This window comes from Panthera leo, chromosome D4, assembly GCF_018350215.1.
Source record: "Panthera leo isolate Ple1 chromosome D4, P.leo_Ple1_pat1.1, whole genome shotgun sequence".
Taxonomy (NCBI): domain Eukaryota; kingdom Metazoa; phylum Chordata; class Mammalia; order Carnivora; family Felidae; genus Panthera; species Panthera leo.
Genome location: NC_056691.1, coordinates 58,431,077 through 58,450,044, shown reverse-complemented (window position 1 = coordinate 58,450,044; position 18,968 = coordinate 58,431,077). Strand labels below are relative to the sequence as shown.

Sequence of the window (18,968 nt, the reverse complement as noted above, 5' to 3'; positions counted from 1 at the left end):
TGATGACTCGAATGCACAGAATCACTGTGTAAGTGCATCTCTTGATGTTTTGAGACCTGCTATTTCATAAGCCATGAGCCTGTTTCCTTTCTCTCAGCAAGTCTTTATCTTGGTCCTGACATCATGTGAGGTACAGACCACAGAGAGGGGCACCAGGTACACTGTCTCGTAGTCTCTGTTCTAGAGGGCCTCCTTGCGTAGGATGGCATTCAGGCATGCATGAGAATTCTGGTCAACCTGAATTAGCTGAGGAGATAGCAACAGTTGTGGTGGGTTTGGGGTGGGGAGGGGGATAACTTCTGTTCTTCTGGGTTATGAGGGGCTCCAGTGTGCTTTGGGAGTCCCCTACTTCTGGCACGTTGCAGGATTACCGTCACACAGAGCAACATGACTTTTTCCCATGTCTCCAAGAGCCCTTGTGTGGAGTAAGGCATACAATGCCTATAGCAATGGGGGAACGGAAGCCTTCTCTTCAGAGGAACCTCCACCAAACCCATGGTCAGGCTTTGGGGGCCCGCAGATTTCCCAATGTAGGGTGTACGTGTAATTGGTGGTTTGAAAGATAACCCTGGGTTGCCTGTGGGGGTCCCAAGCTCCTAATGCCTGCTGTTGGCAGGCAGTAATGTAACAAGTGAAGAAGGCTAGGTATGAGGTGATAGGGAAAGGTGGGGTCTGGGGGAAACCAGACAGCACGAGAGTTACTGAAGGGGTAGGTGCTTCTCAGCTCCAGCCGAATGCCTCCAGGATTTTTTTTTAAGTTTATTTATTTATTTGGAGGGAGAGTGTGTATGCGCCCGCGAGCGTGCGAGTCCACCAGCAGGGGAGGGGCAGAGAGTGAGGAAGAGAGAGAGAATCCCAAGCAGAGTCTGTGCTGTCAGCTCAGAGCCCGACACGGGGCTCAGTCTCCTAACCAGGAGATCGTGACCTGACCCGAAATCAAGAGTCGGACGCTCTACCGACTGAGCCACCCAGGTGCCCTCCAAATCTCCATATTATTAAATGGTGGCAATGAATTTCAGTGAAAAAAAAAAATGCCTTACAGGACGAGCATAACTCATTTGCAGGGCTCCAGCTTATATCTTCTGTAATACAAGGATGAAAACGGTCATCTATTTATGATGAATTTGCTTTAAATGTATTTTAGAAAAATATAACTGGAACACCAAGCCAGTGAGTGTGAACTTTATGAAGTATCCCTCCCATTTACGGTAAAGAACTCGTATTGCCTCATAAAGTAAGTCTAAGTCAAAACGTAAGTTACTTGAAAGGAAGATACGAAGTGAAAAGAGCACAGTGGCCCGACGGAGCAGTGGAGGCCGTGAGGCAGGACTTGCACGAGTGTCTAGGGAAGCCGTGGACCAGCTGGTGCTTTGTGCTTGGAGTTGCGCTGGGCGGCTGCTTGCTGGTTGCTGGGGCTGTGGCTAGCCTCAGGGGCTCTTGTGTGTTCACAACGGTGGCTGTGCCTCTGAGGTGTTTTCAGGTCTGTCGTCTCCTGTAGCCCTCGAGGCTTAACTCTGTTCTTTGGCAGGTATAGAAACTGAGGCCCAGAAGAGAGGTGTAGAGGAATGATGATTTTGAGGTAGAGATGGGAGTAGAGTCCGGGTCCCCTGATGTTAGTAAGAGGAGGGCCTGTCTCTTTCCACCATTGCCCTGTAGGATTCTACCCGTGACAGAACTGAGGATCCGAGAGCAAAGAGGCAAGGAGGAGTAAAATGGTCATTCCTACCATGTCCACGCACCTTGCAGCCTTTGCGCGTTGCTGCCTGTCTGCAGCTCCCTCTGTGGCCCACAGCCCTCTCCTGGGCACCCTGCTGGGGGCTCTTCTCTGGGGGCACACTGTGGCACTTCACTCAGAGCTCTTTGTGTCTTTAGCCAACCAAGCCAGCAATGCAGATGAACAAGGACACTGTTGGTGCCTCCCTCCCACCGCCACCCGCCTCCCCCTGCCCCGTCCAAGAAAACCTGAGCCATCCCTGCGTGCAGTTTTATTTTCCATATGAAGGCAAAGCTGCTCTCCAAAGCTGCGTTCAAACGGGTGCAGTTTCCAAGTAACTGTCTCGCAAAACATGATCATGATCTAAGAGCGTCCACAGATTCCTCTCCCAGCTCTTGCCTCCCCGGGGGCAACTTCTCACTCTTCCCCTACTTCACACAGCTAAGGAGGGAATGGTGGCTGGATTTGTAGCTATTCCGGTGGCAGCAGTGTGGTCTCCACTATCCACCCCTACCAGTGTATGCCTTTCTGCTGTCTTCTGGGAGAGCAGCCTGGGAACCCGTGACTGACACAGAATTCAGCGACACGGAACCTGTTCTGCTCAGCATGTGGGAGATTTGCTGGGACACGAGCCATCATGTTTATGTGGTTTCCTAAGGACAAAAAAGGGCTGGGGGTGCTGCACGACCTGCACCAAGGATTCTTAGAATCCAGCCCGAGTGTCAGTGGGAGGTGACTGTCCAAGAGCTGACGGAAGCCGGTAATGGAGCCTTCCTTCCGATCCAGTCCTGGATCTCTAAATCAGGGGCCAAGTGGTGGGGACTGCGAGTGGCACTCCCAGTTAGAAGGACGGTTCCACTTAGCAACGATTGGTTGTTGTCATGTGAGAACGTGGGATCAGGATTGCTAGGTGTTTCGATTTTTCAAGGGAAGCTACAAATCCGTGTATTTATGTAAAAGCTCCCACCCTACAATTATTGGCAACTAATTCAAATAAAACAAATGACTGTGCAGGCCAAACAAAACTCACTCAGGAATTGATGTGGCCTGGGGATGACAGTTTGTAAAGTCTACTCTTAATCTGAACTTGGGCAGCAAGACTTCTGAGAGTGTTTACCCATTCCCCTCTTTCTTCTCCACATCAGTTGCTGGCCTGGGTGTCACCTGTGGGCCCCCTCCCAGCATGGCCCAGTTGGACCCTTGGTTTGGGATTCTTAGCACAGCTGATGACCCAAGATTCTTACTGCACCAATGGCAGTTTGACCAGTGCAGTAGATGTGGGTATATCTTCAGTCCTGTCTTCCTATTTCCTTTTTAAAGGCACCATGATTTTCTCCTTCAATGTAATTGTGTAATGGAGGGCGGGGATGGAGGAATATGTGTGTGAGAAGACCTAGCCTTTCAAAGAAGTGAGGGTGATGTTGAAATAGGATCCTTACAAATGCCTGTAATACCTGAAGCCCTTGAAGTTTAGTCCCTCAGTTTCTAAATGGATTTGGAATCCAAATAGACTTTATGTCTCCTATAGGAAATATTTAGCAGAGGGGCCACTTCTTTTGAATGTGGTGCAAAGGAAATTGCTCGAGCATGGGAGCTGGGAGTCTGGGCTGACCTGCTGTGTGACCCTGGGCAAGTCACTTCAGCACTCTGGGCTTTGGTGTCCTCATTTGCAGGAATTGGTGGATTGTTGAATTCCCTTCTCTGCTGGACCATCTAGGATGTTCACATGGCACCCAGGATCATGCTCATGCTCAGTGAAGTAAAGGCAAAACCCTTTAGTGTTAACTGCCAGGTAACCAGACTGTCTCTGGTTTAGAAGAGGTCCGGAGTATGACTCTTACTGTGACACGTCTTGACGATTGCTTGTTAATTTAAATTTTTTTTTAGAATTGCTATGATTCAATTAGTCTTGTCCTTCCCACTACCATTTCTTCTCAGTGGAAGATAATGCTCTTTGTTCCTTTTTTTTTTTTTTTTTTTTTTTTGGCAGCTGCTGCAAGCAGATGGGCAAAATCTCTATCCCTGGGGACAGCTTTGGAGGGTTCCCTACAATCCTGGTCTTGCCTATAAAGGACAGCTCCTCTATAGCCTTAAAATAGGGTGTGGGGATGGCTACTTTCCCCTCCCTAGTTCCCAAGGGGATCTCATGTGTTTTTAAGGTATTTGTAGAAAATATGAACCTTTTAAGGTTGAAGCTGGTCTTTAATCTTTCTGAAGATACTGCTGAAGATAACAGCTAACATTTATAGCAAACTTACTGTGCAACAGCTGCTATTCTAAGTAATTGATTAGTTTCATTCTCATCATAACCCTATGATGTAGGAATGATTCTTGGTCCCATTTTGCAGATGAAGAAACTGATGCACAGAGGAGTTAATTTACTCAAGGTCATGCAGCTGGCAAATCGTAAAACTGGGTTTCAGACTCTAGTGGTCTGATTCTGGAGCCTGTGGTTTTAATCAGTATGCTGCAGTGGCCTCTTAATGATTTGTAACAATTAATAATGTTTTACCAAATGGCTTATAAATATTTTAAAAGAAAAATAAGGAAAACATAATTTTCTTTGCTTTGCCTAGGTACAAACTTAATGGCCAAGCAATACTCTGCAAAGCTAGGACTTTATAGGAAATAAATATGAGAAATAGTTCTCATATATTTTACCATACATTTATATGTACATAACCCATAATATAGGTAAACTGTATTTATATCTGTATAGCCAGATACTCACATTGAGCTATATCTCTGTAGACAAACACACATGTATCCTTGGAAAAGGTGACATACACACAAATACAAAAATTAGATCAGATTCTAACTTAATTCCAGGTGGTCCAAAAGACTATCTCACTCCCAGGTCCTTGTCAATATGCTCCATGTTTGTTTAGTTAAAATAAGAATTTTGAATATTGGAGGAAACAAACCAACCCTGAATGCATTTGAAGTAACACTTAAGCTGACTCATAAGAAAAAGGCAAAAGGCCCTGGGGGCTCCAGGGGCCTGGACTCCAGGGGACCTGTGGTTGGGCTGTGTGGTGTGAACAGAAATGTCCGTTCAGGCTCTCAGCTGAGCATGCTGAGGGGCCTCGGTGCCCGCCACTGAGCTGTGAGATCTCTGAGGGCAGAGACCATAACCCAATGAGGGTATCCTTACTCCTCTCCATTTGTACAAGCTGGAGACTCAGTGCAGCTTGAAACTTGAACTTCCAGAAATAACGGTCTGGAATGTGAAAAAGCCTCTCACCTAACACTGAGTGAAGAGAGCCAGATACAAAACCATGGACGCGATTTAATCTTGATTTTGTTAAAGGAAATGGGTATTTCCTAATATGCGTAGGAATGTTAGCATAAAGGAGGTACATCGAAATGTGATTTTAGATACCTTCTTTGTATTTCTCGTCCTAATAGTCTACAATGAGCACAAAGTACTTTTATAATTAAGAAAAACCCTAATAACTGTTCTTTTAAAAGGTGATCCTTGGAGGCTGGAGTAGAACGTCTCCAAAGAAGCTGAACATTCTGTTACCACCCACCCTTCTCCCTAATGAGAAGGGAGAAGCTTCCCTTCTCAGGGAAGGAGCTTTCGTGCAGATCCCACAGGGACTTTGGGCCCAGCCCTGGTTGGTTGCGCTATGACACACAGGGCTTGGGGTCTCACGGGGGAGACCCATATGAGTGTGCTGTTCTAGACAGAAATTTATAAGCTAAGCTTCTCAGAGCCCAAGGTCCTACAGAAGAACATCAGAGCTGCCGGGGCAAAGGAAAAGCAGTACCACTATTATCCCTTTCATACAGTGGGCTTTGTTTGAAGATTTTTTTCCCCAAAAAAGGATTTAATTAGAGTGGTCTGTTCCAACTGCCTCATTGTATGGAGGCCTGCAACAGAATGGACTTGCCCAGGGTCACAATCAAGTTCATCATATTAGAACTAGGGCAAGGTCTCTGGAAAGACAAGCCAGCACACCCCCGGCTCCTGGCCTTATTGGAGCCTAACCATGTGGCTTTGTACACGGCAGCTTTGGAGGCTTCCTCTTAGCAAAGCCAGGCCTGTCCCGGCAGCACTTTAACCCTTTCTAATTTCAGAGCAACATGCATCTGCTTCCTTTGGTAATTTTTAATGGGTGGGGACGTGGCTCTCTCCTGTGGCTCTCTCCTGCAGAGAAACCAGAGCACGTGGGCCCCCAGGGAACAGAGAGGTCACCTGGTTCAGTCCCTTCATTCCACCGAGGGGCGGGGTGGGCAGAGGTCCAGGAAAGGGAAGAAAGTCCCTATTAGCGTCCCTCAGGGAGTTCCTTATGGAACTGGAGCTGCTCCAGAGAAAAAAATGTCTGTTTGTAACATTAATGTGTCATCCTTTTTCTACACAAGAGGTACTTGAAGCCCAGAGAGGGGTGGGAACAAGTTACCCAAAGACACCCAGGGAGTTAGGGGCTGAATTGGGACTAGTCCATAGTGCTGCTAACCCCCTACACTCCCAATCTGGGGTCATAACCTCCCTCCTCGTCTGCCCCAGCTTGCCAGGCCTTTTCCGTGCATAACTGGTTGAGATCTCTTCTCTGTGGTGGTAAATAGCCGTTAATTTTTCCCCCAACTGTCCACAGGATCATCCGGACAAAAGTACAACAACCCCCGAACCAGCCGGTCCCAGCTTCCAGTCACAGCATAGGTAAGAAGAACTTCTTAAAAAAATTTAAAAATCTAATGGGCTCCAAATATTCTAAAGAACTTTTTAATCATTCTTATGGACAGATAATTCTGCATAAAACACTTCGGCACACGTACTAATGCGCCTTCTTTGTCATTCTCCAAGGGCTGAACCTGGTAAATGAATTTTATAAATACTGCTAAAAGGTTTTGAATTTTACTGATTATTATGATAAATAGCTTTCACCATGAGACAGAAAATTGAAATCTAAGCCAAAAAAAAAAAAAATCCACTAATGGGGGTCTATAGAATGTCAGATAATTAAAGTAATAAATCAAGAAAGGGATACTTATTCATAACATTTTCTGCATCATTAGTCAGTAAGTAGTTTTGAATGTGTTTTTTTCTTCTATCAACCAGCCCTTCTACAATTCTTTGTGCACTTGCAGTCTTGAGTGAAGATGTGGCAAAACTTCCCAAACTTTCTCTCTCTCTCTCTCTCTCTCTCTCTCGCTCACTTCAATCTCATGTACTCCATGAACTGTCGAGAACTGCCAGTGGGGCTTTTGATACTCATGGGAGATAGTCTGAGTGAGCATGACTTATAAGGGTTGGGGGTCCTATTTCCAACTACTAAAGAGTTCAGAAGTTTCGCTTGCCTGTCCTTTCCCCGAAAAGACTGTGAGATGAAAATGACATGTGTCTATTTAAGACATATTATTTCTCCACTTGGGATAAAGGGAACACCTCTGGGGGGAAAGTTATTCTACTATAAGAAAGTGCTGACCATTCAGTTCAGTAAGCCTCTGATAGTCCCGGTCAATGTCACTTAATAATGCCTCAGACTGTGTAATGTTTCCCCACCTTTGTCACTCCCTCTTTAACTGAAGAAACCCCCCCGCAGTGATGGGGGATGGGCAGAGGCAGGCTTATAGTTCCGGCTCTGCCATTAACTCATCCAGTGAGTACGTCCCTTTACTTCTCTGAGTCTCAGTTTCCCCATTTGCGGACTGACGTGCGCAAACTAGGTGCTCCCTGAGGTTTCTGATCCACCATGGTTGCCTCTGTGGATAAAGGTAAGAGAGAGTTCCTCCCTTCCATAAAATAATTATTTAGGAATCCATTCAAAAAGTGTTTGCTAAGCCCCTGCTTTGCATGGAGACTAGTGTTATAAAGGAGGCAGGACAGAATCTCCATTCTCATGGGCTTCTCGGTCTAATAGGGGAATGTAACGAAGAGAAGTTTGCAAAACACTGAGATAAGGCTCAAGAAGGAAATACAGGATGCTGTGTGAGCCAAAGGCAGGGAACTGTTACCAGCTCTGTTGAGCTGGTGTGAAGAGGGTTGAGGAGGGCTCCTGGGGAAATGTTTGTGGCTGAGATTTCCCTTGTAGCTTTAACTATTTCGGATGACGGAGCAATGAATATGAGACTAAGAATACCCGATAATATTCTTGCAATTGGGTTAGAGGAATAATTCTACTTGTAGGTCAGCAGAATGCTTTGTCTCGGAAAGTTTTATAAAAAAATGTACCTTGTATGCGTCCAGGCCTTTATCGTTTACAGACTTACTGAGGAGTGAGGAAATGGAAGTTAGAGAGATTAAATAACTAGCCCAAGGTCACATTGCTCATAAGTGACGGAGCCAGAATTGGAACCTGGGTCTTTGGAGTCTGGCACAATCACAAGATAACCAGAACTATCGCTGGCTCTGTCAGCAACATGGCGAGCCTTGGTTATATGTGCTTGTTGGTTTTTAAAGTACCAAATGACGTGTGATCTTCTTTCTTCCTCTGTTCTTTGCACCTTAATACAGAAAAGGTTGTGAGATTTGCATAAATCTATTTTGAGGAGCTTCTTCTGGTGAAGGAAAAGAGAAGTTAACGATTTCTACTTCTGTGTCTCCTAAGGAAGATCTAAAATCTAACTCAGATATAAGAAGAAAGGCCCTGTTCCCTCTAGGTCTGTAGGAGCAAGAGCTGGATATGCTCCCAGGAAAGCAACAAACAGCTTCTCACGCAACACCACCATTTCTAGTAATTTCCTACACTTTAGAGTCAAAGGCGGCTCCACCTGCCTCCAGCTAGTTATAGCCCAAGGAAATGTGTCAGAGATTGGTTTGTAGGTTTTAATGAACCAAGAGAGAATTCCCACAGCCCAGAAATGGAAATTCAGCTGTACAGCTTGAGAAGACCCTGCCGACTTGGCTGCTCTTTTCCCCTGGACTCTGGGGTTAGGAGTTAAAGTGAAACTTGCGCAAAACCTCCCCTCCCCTCCCCTCCCCTGTTCTTATCCTTAGGAATGTAGAGACCTGGCCTTAGTCACAATAAGTCACTGAGCTCAGCCCACGTTTCTGGGCAGGGGAAATCAAGACTTTAAGTCAGTAGACCTGAGGCCAAGTGCTGGTGCTACTGCTTATTGGCTAGATGACATTTAGCGAATCACTTCACTTTATGGCACCTTCAGTTTCCTCCTTTGACCCAGGAGTATAAATAACAGCACTTGACATTGTTGCAACCGTCAAATGAAAAGCAAGGCATTAATGTGAAGCGTATTATTGTTCTTCATTATTACTTAACGAGGGGCAGATTACTGTAAGGGTTCAGACTTCAGTTTCTGGATTCTGTGGCCTTGGGCAAGTCGCTTACCTTTCCTGAAGCCTGGGTTCCCTTACCTTTCCAATGAGATAACAACATCACCTCCCTTACAAGATTGTTCTTAGAATTAAATAAAATAATGCCTCAATGATGCCTGGCACAGAGTAAGTTCTCAGAAAACATCAGTTATCATTATGATATTATACATATCAGTATATATTATATGTGCACAATATATATTCTATTATATAGCCTATCATTATTACATAATTAATATTGAATGTGAAAATCCAGGTAAACTAGAAGGAGAAAAGACAGTGAGGAACTGTAAAGAGAAGGAACAGTTTGCCATTTGGAGTTTTGTTGGCTAAGTGTATGAGTGTGCAGGTATTTATGTCCGTGTGGATGGGTGGATATGTAAGCAGGGAATGAAGCTGCCTAATGAGTGGTCTAGGCTGGCTGGTGGTAGGCCCCAGCTCCCCCCTCTCTCTTCGCCGTTCCCCTGCTTCCTGCATTCTTGGACAGGATTTGAGCTACTGCTCTTCTCACGCTGTCCTGTGTGCCTTTCTGCACCGTCAGCCCTCCTAGCTGCCCGTGCTCCCCCTTGCATCCCCCCAGCAGCAGAAAACCGGGGCAAATGCCCCGAGGGCTGCCCCCATCGCCCAGGTGTAGACGCTGCCATAGGGCGGGTGTCCTCCGCGAACACTCACTGCATCCCGCGCTCCCGCTGCTCCGCAAACAGTGGCATCCAGCCCAGTGTAGGGTGAGTGCTGTTGTTTTGGCCGGCTGCCCGGCAAAGCGCCCGCCCCCCACAGCCCTCCCGCCGGGCCCTGACCAGCCCCTCTCCCTCTGCACAGTGTCCACGGGCTCCGTGACGCAGGTGTCGTCGGTGAGCACGGACTCGGCCGGCTCCTCGTACTCCATCAGCGGTATCCTGGGCATCACGTCTCCCAGCGCAGACACCAACAAGCGCAAGAGAGATGAAGGTAAGAGATGCCTCTGCGGTCCTGTCCGGGGCGACCCGACCGGACGGGATCTGCTGTGGGGCCGTCAGTGAGGAGTAGAAACAAAGATGCCTGATGAGCACCGGGAGTCCCCAGAGCGGGTGGACACGGGAAGGGGCTGGGTGCCCTGGGACAGGCAGGCAGGGTACTGGCTGGGATTGCGGATTTCTCGTTAGTCTGCCCTCATCTTCACCCCTTGGGTGAAGGAAAGAGGGCCTGGCAGAGTCCTTGTGTTCTGAGCCTTGTGGTCTGTAAGAAACCTGTGTGCAGATCTGATGCCCAAGGGCACGGTGTGCAGGGTACAGTGCAAGGCCTTTTGTCTCCTTTCTTGGGGAGCCTGGGAGCCGAGGGCGTGCTGGGTGCCCTGCAGTGAGAGCCACACACCTGGGCGGAGGGGGTCAGCAGGTGGGTTCTCCCAGCTGGCTCTCCCAGAAGGCCTCTGACGACGAAGGCAGCGATGGTGGGGGGCTGAGGAAGTTAATCATCTCATCTCTGCCCTTGGGCCTGGAAGGAAGGAGTGCAGTGGCCTCCTGGGGATTACAAAGATGACAATCTTCCCAGTTGCTTTTTCTGAACCCCTGTGTATGCCTGCTGCCTGGGTCCCGGGAGCCGGCCATCTCTGTCCTGCACACAGGCCTACCTTAACCTGGGTTTCTGTTCCCTGATGGGCTGCCAGTGCAGCTGACGTTAATGGGTTTGAGAGGAGAAACGAACCCCTGGGAGTCTGTAAGACCTTCTCCAGGAGAGGGGGAAAAAAAAAAAACGCCTATGGTCTAGGGCCTGAGAGCTGCGTGACAGAAATCTTGATTCAATTATTCTGTTCCTCAGCACAATTCCCTTTCTCGGCTCCCTGTAAGGGATGTGTGTTCTCGTGAGCACATGCCTAAGTACTTAAGATCTGTAACTAGAAAATTGAGTCAGCCCAGCGGTGGATTGGCCTGTGGTCTTCGTGTTCTGGGCAGTGTGGAAGCTGGATCTCTGGCCTCCTCTTGGAGCTGTGGGGGCGCCGGGGGGGGGGGGGATGATTCACGGCTTTGGAACTTCCCTCACCCCTTTCCCCTGTTCTAGACACTCGGAGCAGATGTCAGAAGTCTTTAACTCAGTGGGCGGTTGTGCTGTGTTACCGCAGGAGGCAGTGGGCCTACCATCTCTGTTGGTTTATGGGGTTGGTGCTGTCATCTTTTCTGCCATTGTCACCTGCACTCACAGCAGATGTGCCCAAGCTGGGGCCCGGCTGTGTTTGATCACAGTGGAGGGGCAGGTTGTGTGAGACTCCCTCACAGGCCGAGGGATCCCGGCACAGACTTTTGGAGAAATTAAAAAAAAAAAATCTAGTTTGATGTCTATCACCAAACAGGTCCTGATTTGGCAGGGGATGGGGGCTGTTTTACTGTGTTTGTGGAGCACTGGGGGGAGGGGCAGCTGTTTTACTGTGTTTGTGGAGCATTATATTGGCTTTTAGCTTCTGCTCATCAGCCACTGTTCAGCTTCTCGTGCTGCTTTAAAAGGTATCGAGTGGGGGGCATTGAGGTGGCTTAGTCGGTTAAGCGTCCAACTCTTGATTTTGGCTCAGGTCATGATCTCGAGGTTTGTGAGATGGGGTCCCACATGGGGCTCTGTGCTAATAGCACGGAGCCTGCTTGGGATTCTCCCTCTCCCTCTCTCTCTGTCCCTCCCTGCCTTGTGCTCGCACGCACTGTGTCTCTCAAAATAAATAAACATTTAGAAATTAAAAAAGCTATCGAGTGGTCAGAATGCAGGTGTTGTTGGTCTAGACTGCTCTGTGCCATCAGATCATTTCTCGAGGACTGTGGCCCAGTTGGGATATTGACCTTTAAGAAGGACAGTGACAGATTGAGATGTGTCCGGGTGGGTGTCACCTGGAATGGCGGGGATCTGGATATTACAGCCCCTGGAGAACACCTTGAGCCTCTAGGGTTGTTTCGATACAACAAAGAGAAGAATGAGCAGGACTGGACTGTTGCCTTCAAATATTTGGAGAGCTGGCCTGGAAGGTAAGAGGAATGAGACTTTGTTGTCTGGCCTTCAAGGCCAGTCTGCATCAGATTCAGAATTTCAGCTCAGTGTAAGAAAAAACTTGTAGATATGAGAGTGGTCTGAGGCAAAGGGAGCTACCTTGGTAGGTAGTGAGTGCCCTGTCACTAGAGGTATGTAAGTAGAGCCTAGGTGACCATGGGCTGGGGCTGCTGTATGAGAGCATCAAGGATCAGATGTAGGATTGGATACTCTTTGAGACCAAGTACTGATCTCCAGAAAGACCTGGGAAGTGATCTAGTCCGTTTTCCGGGGGCTAAGGGACAATGATTTGATGGTCCTGGAAGCCGACAGGATTGGGAAGAGTGGGAGCCCCAAATGGCAACCAGAGCCCCTTCTCCCCTTGCAGCACCAGGAGTGTGTTAAAGCAGAGAGGTGGGCAGAAGTGCCCTTGTTCACATCAGCAAACTGCCTTGAAGGACTACTCCCCAGTGCTCCCGGATACCCTTTCCCACCCTCCTTCCCTCTCTCCCTCCCTATCTCCCTGGATCCTGGCATTGGCTTCAGGGGGAGTTAAAGAGGCAGAAATTGTCACCCCTATCTTATAGGGGAGGAAACTGAGGCCCCAAAGAGTTCTGTGACATTGTCAAAGCCACACAGCTGGTGTGGCCTGGGGAGCTGGGAGCAGCTGGAGAGGCCCTGAAGGCCCCAGTTCCTTGGAATCCCCTCCCCACCCCCAGCTCTCATTACCCTCAGTCCCTCCAAAGAGATGCTTGGGAGGTAGAGCAGCCTGGGGCTGGGCAGAGCCTGGGGACAGTGTGAGGAAGAGTTTCAAGCAGAAGGGACTGGTCAGCAGGTTGGATGCTGCCGAGAGCGTGATGAAAAAGTCAGAAACCAGCACTGCTGGGCGCACTGGAGGGCTGGCCTCTTGCGGAAGACCACGGCACTGTTTTTCACAGGAGCCCTTGACAGCCTGAGGGAAGAGCTATGAGGAAGAGAGGCACAAAGGGCCAAGAGGAAGAGGCCAAGAGGAATCCTCACCCCCATTTCTCAGATGAGGCGACTGAGGCTCTGCAAGGTGGATTCTACTTTGCAGTCATCTCCAGCTAGGACTTCGGTTTTGCCCTGTGGGCAGTTCCTGCTGCCACTCTCATGCCCAGGCCTCAGGACAGGGGTGGGTGGTTACAGAGTCTAGTCACAAAGGGCCTGCCCTCTAGAGCTCACAGACTGGGGTCAGGACTGACAAACCCAAAGTCCCTCCAATGGTCAGTGTGTAAGATGGTGCTGTGATGGACGGTGACACCAGAGGGGAAGAAGAGCAAGGCAGGGAGGGGCAGATTTTGACCAAAGGGATCCAGGAAGGCTCCTCCTAGGAGGTGGCCCTTTATCAAGGGAAAAATAGTTTATACTGCTTCTGTTTTTTTTTTTTTTTTAACACATTTATTTATTTTTGAGACAGAGGGAGACAGAGCATGAACGGGGGAGGGTCAGAGAGAGGGAGACACAGAATCCGAAGTAGGCTCCAGGCTGAGCTGTCAGCACAGAGCCCGACGCGGGGCTGCAACTCACAGACTGCGAGATCATGACCTGAGCCGAAGTCAGACGCTCAACTGACTGAGCCACCCAGGCGCCCCTGCTTCTGTTTTTAAAATCAAATGAAATTTAAATTTTAGTTCCTCAGTTACACCCGCCACATTTCAAAGCGTTCAGTAGCCTCACGGTGTGCTGAGTGGCCACTGTATCGGATGATATGGCTTTGATGCAAGTGCTTGGCACATAGTAGCTGCTCAAGAAGAGTGCTTCTTGGTGGAATGGGTCAGTCATGTGCTTGTGGAGGGTTCACAGTTAGTAAGGAGGGGGAGTGGGCAATCTCCTCAACCAGGAGGGTTTCTGTTTGGTATTTTGGGCTTCCACAGAAAGCTCTATTTGAATAAAGACTTCTGTAGCAAAAACAAAAAAGTTAGGGCACTGTTAGACTAGTGGATTGCCAGGGGCCCCTTTGGTCTAGAAATTCTAGGACTCTCCCCTGGGACATTTGCCTCCAAGATCAGCTTTGGGGATGTGGCCGCTGTGTCCTGATCTCAGATGAGCTGTGTGCGGCTCAGGTGGCAGAGAAGGCCCTGGGGCCTCTGAGGGCAGAGCTGGGGCTGGCTGAGGGAAGCTACGGGAAGCAGATTGTAGCTCAGTGCAAGGAACTGCTTTCAGGTAACAGCCAGGCTAGGCCAAGGATGGAAGCATTAGCTTGGGAAGGGAATGAGCTCCCTGTCATCAGATGTGTGATCAGGGACTAGACAAAGGAGAGGCAGAAGAGCCAAAGAAGGCATTCTGATTTGGATCCCATGACTTTGAGACCTGTTACAATCTGGGTAGCAGGTGCTTCTGTGACCTCCTATGTCTGCAAGTAGTTTTCCCTACTTGTTTTTCCCTTCTGCCACCTGACTCTGAGGTGGCCGTCCACATGGACTTGACTGGGCAGAGGCCACATCGCATGCGTTTCTCTCCCTGGTCAGCTCCTTGGCACAAGGCACAGTGCCCAGAGGTGCTCAGGAGTTCTGTGGCTGGTACTGAGAGCTTTCGTGAAGTCTCTGGTGTAGGCCTCAGGAATCCCACTGGGCCAGGGGGACAGAGCCTGATGCGGTGCTTCCCCCACTAGGAGGCTGGACTGGGCCAGGCAGGAGCGGCTGTGAACAGTGGCCATGGGTGAAAGGGCAGCCCCAGACCCTGTGTTTCTTCCTGGGCCTTGGATCTCCGGTGGGGTCTCTGTCCACCATCTATCTCCAGGGCCCCCATTAAGGTCCCCTTGACTCCCCCCTCCTCTCCAACCCCCAGAATTTGAAAAGCTCTGATGAGCACACCAAGGTCAGCTGAGCGAGAATCCCTTTCACTAGCTCAGAAGGCTGCCCAGTCCAGGACCAGTGCGGACTGTGGGAGCCACAGCTCCTTTGTGAGCAGTAGAGGTACACTGCAGGTGGAATTTCTGGCCTTCTGTCCCCCGGCTTCTCTCTGCCTGAAGAGGGCACAGGAAAGGCATCCAAAATCCCTAGGTGGCCTGTCCTTTTCAAGAAATGCCAAGTCCAGCATGACTCTCAAGGAGAGGATTGGGGGGCATTTAGGAGGGGCTCCTGTCATGACTATCTCTACCCCTTTCTGGGGGTGCCTGTCTCTTCCTCATGTCTTTCATTCGGGGGTGCATCTTATCCAGTGTTATCTGCCTTTGTTTGTGTCCTGTTAATAGACTTTTTCTGTCTGCTTCTGTCTGGTCTAGTGTGCATGCTCTCTCTCTCTCTCTCACGCACACACACTCACACTCTGTCACTCACGGTCTCACACATACACACGCTGTTGCACACCCGCTCTCTCTCACACACTCTTTCACACACATACACACTCCCTGTCTTTGTCACACACTCTCACATACAGACACACACTGTCACATACATACTGTCACACACACACACACCTCTCTGTCTCTCTCGTTCCTCTCTCTTTCTCTCACACATGCTCAGTCACTTTTTCTTTTCTTGTATTCACTCTTGCTCGCCCTCTTGCCAACTCTCTGCTCCTCTCTCTCCCAGGTTGGGAGCCCCAGCTCATCCCTGCTCTGCAGACCTCCATGGGACCCCACGCAGGGAGGGAAGGGCTTTCAGAAGCTCACAGACCGACCCCCTCCCCCACCACGGGCAGACCCTGATCTTCTTCTATCAGGACCCTTTTCCTTGTTGGACACTCCCATCCTATCTGCTGCTCCCTGGCTTGGGATGGAAGGCTGGGGACGAAGGTGCAGAGACCCCTCTCGGATTTGCCAGAAGGGAATGGATGTGTGAAAAGAGTTATCGGCAGCCCTTGATTCCACAGATCGCTCATCTCTGGAGAGCCCACGATGAGATGGTGAGGTGTTGAGGCAAGGACACAGGCTCACAGGCCAGGGACAGAGCAACATGAGGACTTCCTGGCGTGAAATCTTCGGCGAGTGACTTAATCTCTCTGACCCTCCACTTTGTCATCTGGAAAATATCCGTAGCACAAGCCTTGTGGGTTATTGTGAGGATAAAATGAAATCATACCCTCAAAGGGTTTAGCCCCAGGGGCCAGTCATAGTAAGTGCTTAATAAATGGCCACGGAGGAGAGTGGGGCTGGAGGGTGTGAGGCCAGTCACAGGCTGAAGTCAAGCAGTCGCTAGCCTTCTGTTTGGTGGCTGAAACTAGGGATCTGCCCACCGCAGTCTTCCTGTTTGTAAGGCCTCTGCTGTGGCATCGAGACTGAACAACAGTGCCCCCAGGTGTCAGCAGCAAGACGAAGGGCCACTTGCTTTCCTTTGCTTCCTTTCCTCAGGACCTTGGTCTTCCAGCCCCCTGATGGAAAAGAGTAAAAGGATCAAGTCTCAGTCCACAAAGAGTGGCCCTAGGTACACAAGAGAGGCTCCAAGATGGAGGGCAGAGGGCAGAGCACCTGGGCCTGGGAGGGCTGGGGGTGGGGTCATCAGCTTGGACCTCAGGGCTCCCCTGTTGGAGTGAAGGGCCTTGGAGAACATCTGGGACATGTCATTCCAGTCATTATCCAGAGGAGAAAACAGACTTGGAGAAGAGAAAGGGTCTGACCAGGTCACGTGGTAAAAATCTGGAAAACCCAGAGGGAGGGAATGGACTCTTCAGAACATCCTTGGTATCCAGCTGCCTTTTGATGTGGCAACTCTCAGTTTCTTCTGTCCCTTCTCTCCCATTCTCCTTTCCGTCTGCTGCCCCCACTGTTGAAAGCCACCAGGAACCTCATCTGCCTGTGCTGGGACAGAGGGGCTCTGACCCCTGACTCATCCCCAGGGCGAACCTCAACTCTTGACAATGAGCCTTGCCCTTCCTGCCTTGCCTCCCGTTCCTCTTCCTTGTCCCTTCTGTGCTTCTGCTCCCTGTGCGTTCTCTGAGCTTTCCTGTCTCCAGGCCATTATCCACACAGGGGGCCCTCCCACAGGAGTGCTGTCCTTGAGGCTGGTCTGTTGGCCTGGCCTGGTTCCCAGAGCCAGCCCACTCCCTGCAGGGATTTTCAGTGTTGGACCAGTAGTCCTTCACAGCCAGGCCCAGGATGGAGCATTGGAAGCCAGAGAGCCTCTGCAGAGAGGGAAAGGAGTGACTAGCATTTTGTCTCCGTCTTTCCTGGGGCTTTACCAGGGCAGGCCTCCCTTCCCCAGCCCTCCATGAGGTGCCCCCCTGGAGGTCTCCTCAGGCTGCCCATGCAGGGGGCCCTTCTCTGAGTTCTTTCTTTGTCTATCTGTGCAGGGCTCAGAACCAAGGTTCCCACTGGGAGGGGGATCACTTAGAAGCCAGGTGGCAATTCCCAGCCTGGCAGTCATGCTTTACTTGGCTTGCCTTGGAGTTAAAGTAATTTTTGATTAGTTACCGACATTTAAAAATCAGATTTCATATGTGGATGTTTGGCTTTTCTTGGGGGAAAAAAACCCCCAAAACTCCAATCTGGCAACACTGGGCAGACTTTCCCACGTAGCCATGACCGTCTGTGGCTGCTGGGCCTGCGGGCCTCAGGCTGCTCCCTATTCAACTTGCTCTCAGTTATTCGTGCTCCGTTTTTCTCTACCTGAAGGCCTTTGAGTTTCTGGAGTCCTAGAGTGGACTTGGAGGAACAAGCATGAGTCCAGTTGATGTAACTAAAGCCTGTGCGGGGCAGCACCATGACCTGGCCCAATGGAGCTCTGTGTGTGTGTGTGTGTGTGTGTGTGTGTGTGTGTGTACACGTGTGCGTGTGGTCAGGGAAGTAGGCAGTCAGGTTCTTAGGCCAGTGGTGAGTGGGGTAAGGCACGGCAGTAGGGCAAGGTCAAGGAGCCACACCTCCCGTAGCCCAGAAGAGCAGTGAAATCGAGGTCATTCAGTCCACACCTACCAGATGAGACAGGCACAGAGGTCCCAGGCTTTGCCTCCGGGCGTGCAGGGCGTGCTGAGTGGCAGTGGTGATAGGGACCCAGGTTTCCATCTCCCAACCTGGCTGGCCACTTTCCGTATCCTTCTGGCTGTGTCATCATTGGCACTCTGAGAAGTGTCAGAGACTTTCTTGGTAAAGCAGAGGACCTGAGGCCAGGTGGCCAGTTGGAAGGGCTCCTTGGGCCTTTCCCTAGTGCCTAGGGCCTGTCCCTTGGGTGTGTGTGGGGGGTCGAGTTTCAGTTCCTCCTGGCCCCCGGGTCCCTGAGTTTCACTTTGATTCAGTGAGTGAAAGCCTGTGTGAGAGCCAGCACCACTGAATACCCCCTCCACCCCTCCCTGCCCCTGTTTTCACGCTTGCTTTGCCCACACCTTCCCCTCTCACCCCCCAGCTCCCCTTCCCATGGTCTGTGGTCTGGTGTTCTGGAGAACCCTAGGGAATGTAAAGGATAGGGTGACAGAGTGTGAGGGATCTCAGTTCAGGGAGCTGGTTCTGAGGTCAGCCAGAACAAGAGTTCTGGGGTCAGCTGAGGGGACAGCTTAAGGGATAGAGTCTCCACAGTGGACGGGCTCCCACTGGCTTTCTTCCCCGATCTGTGTCTGCTGCCCTGTGTGGCAGAAAATCCCACAGTCCCTTCTCTCTGGCTTTGGAATATGGTAAACCTTGGCCACAGTCTGAGGCTTGGGGCTTCACAGGGCTCCAAACTACTAGAGGCTTATAAGGCAGGTGCAGGAGCCCGGAAGGAGGGGGATAGGACCTCTGGGCCCCTTTCCTGACTCTGTGGCTAACTTACTGGTGACCTTGGAGGGAATCCCTTCCTCTCTCTAGGCCTATTTCCTCATCTATGATATGGGATCAAGGGATTCCTAAGGTTTTTTTTTGTGGCACCAAGATTCTGAGCTTCTTCTAGTCCCATCTCAAATACTGTTGCAGTATTTTAGAACAATGGTTCTCCAATTTTTGGTCTTGGGACCCCTTTAAATGCTTAAAAATTATCAAGGACCCCAAGAAGGTTTTTAGTTTAAAACATAAAAGTTTAAATACTTACTTACTAATTCATAAAAAATAATAGGGGTGCCTGGGTGGCT

At 49.9% G+C, this 18,968-nt stretch overlaps 1 protein-coding gene and 1 long non-coding RNA gene across 3 annotated transcripts in view; one reads left to right on the top strand and one right to left on the bottom strand.

The window, feature by feature from the left end:
- Positions 1–18,968, top strand: part of PAX5 (paired box 5) — a 187,754-nt gene that overhangs the window by 20,668 nt on the left and 148,118 nt on the right. For both annotated transcript variants that reach the window (XM_042913784.1, XM_042913782.1), the window contains exons 4-5: positions 6,316–6,380; positions 9,813–9,941. In XM_042913784.1, the coding sequence (XP_042769718.1) occupies positions 6,316–6,380; positions 9,813–9,941 (194 nt within the window). The remainder of the gene's footprint in view (positions 1–6,315; positions 6,381–9,812; positions 9,942–18,968) is intronic.
- Positions 11,709–13,341, bottom strand: LOC122205411. The gene is made up of 2 exons (XR_006196038.1): positions 12,996–13,341; positions 11,709–11,967 (listed from the first exon to the last, which is right to left on the bottom strand). It is a non-coding gene; the product is annotated as an uncharacterized LOC122205411 (long non-coding RNA).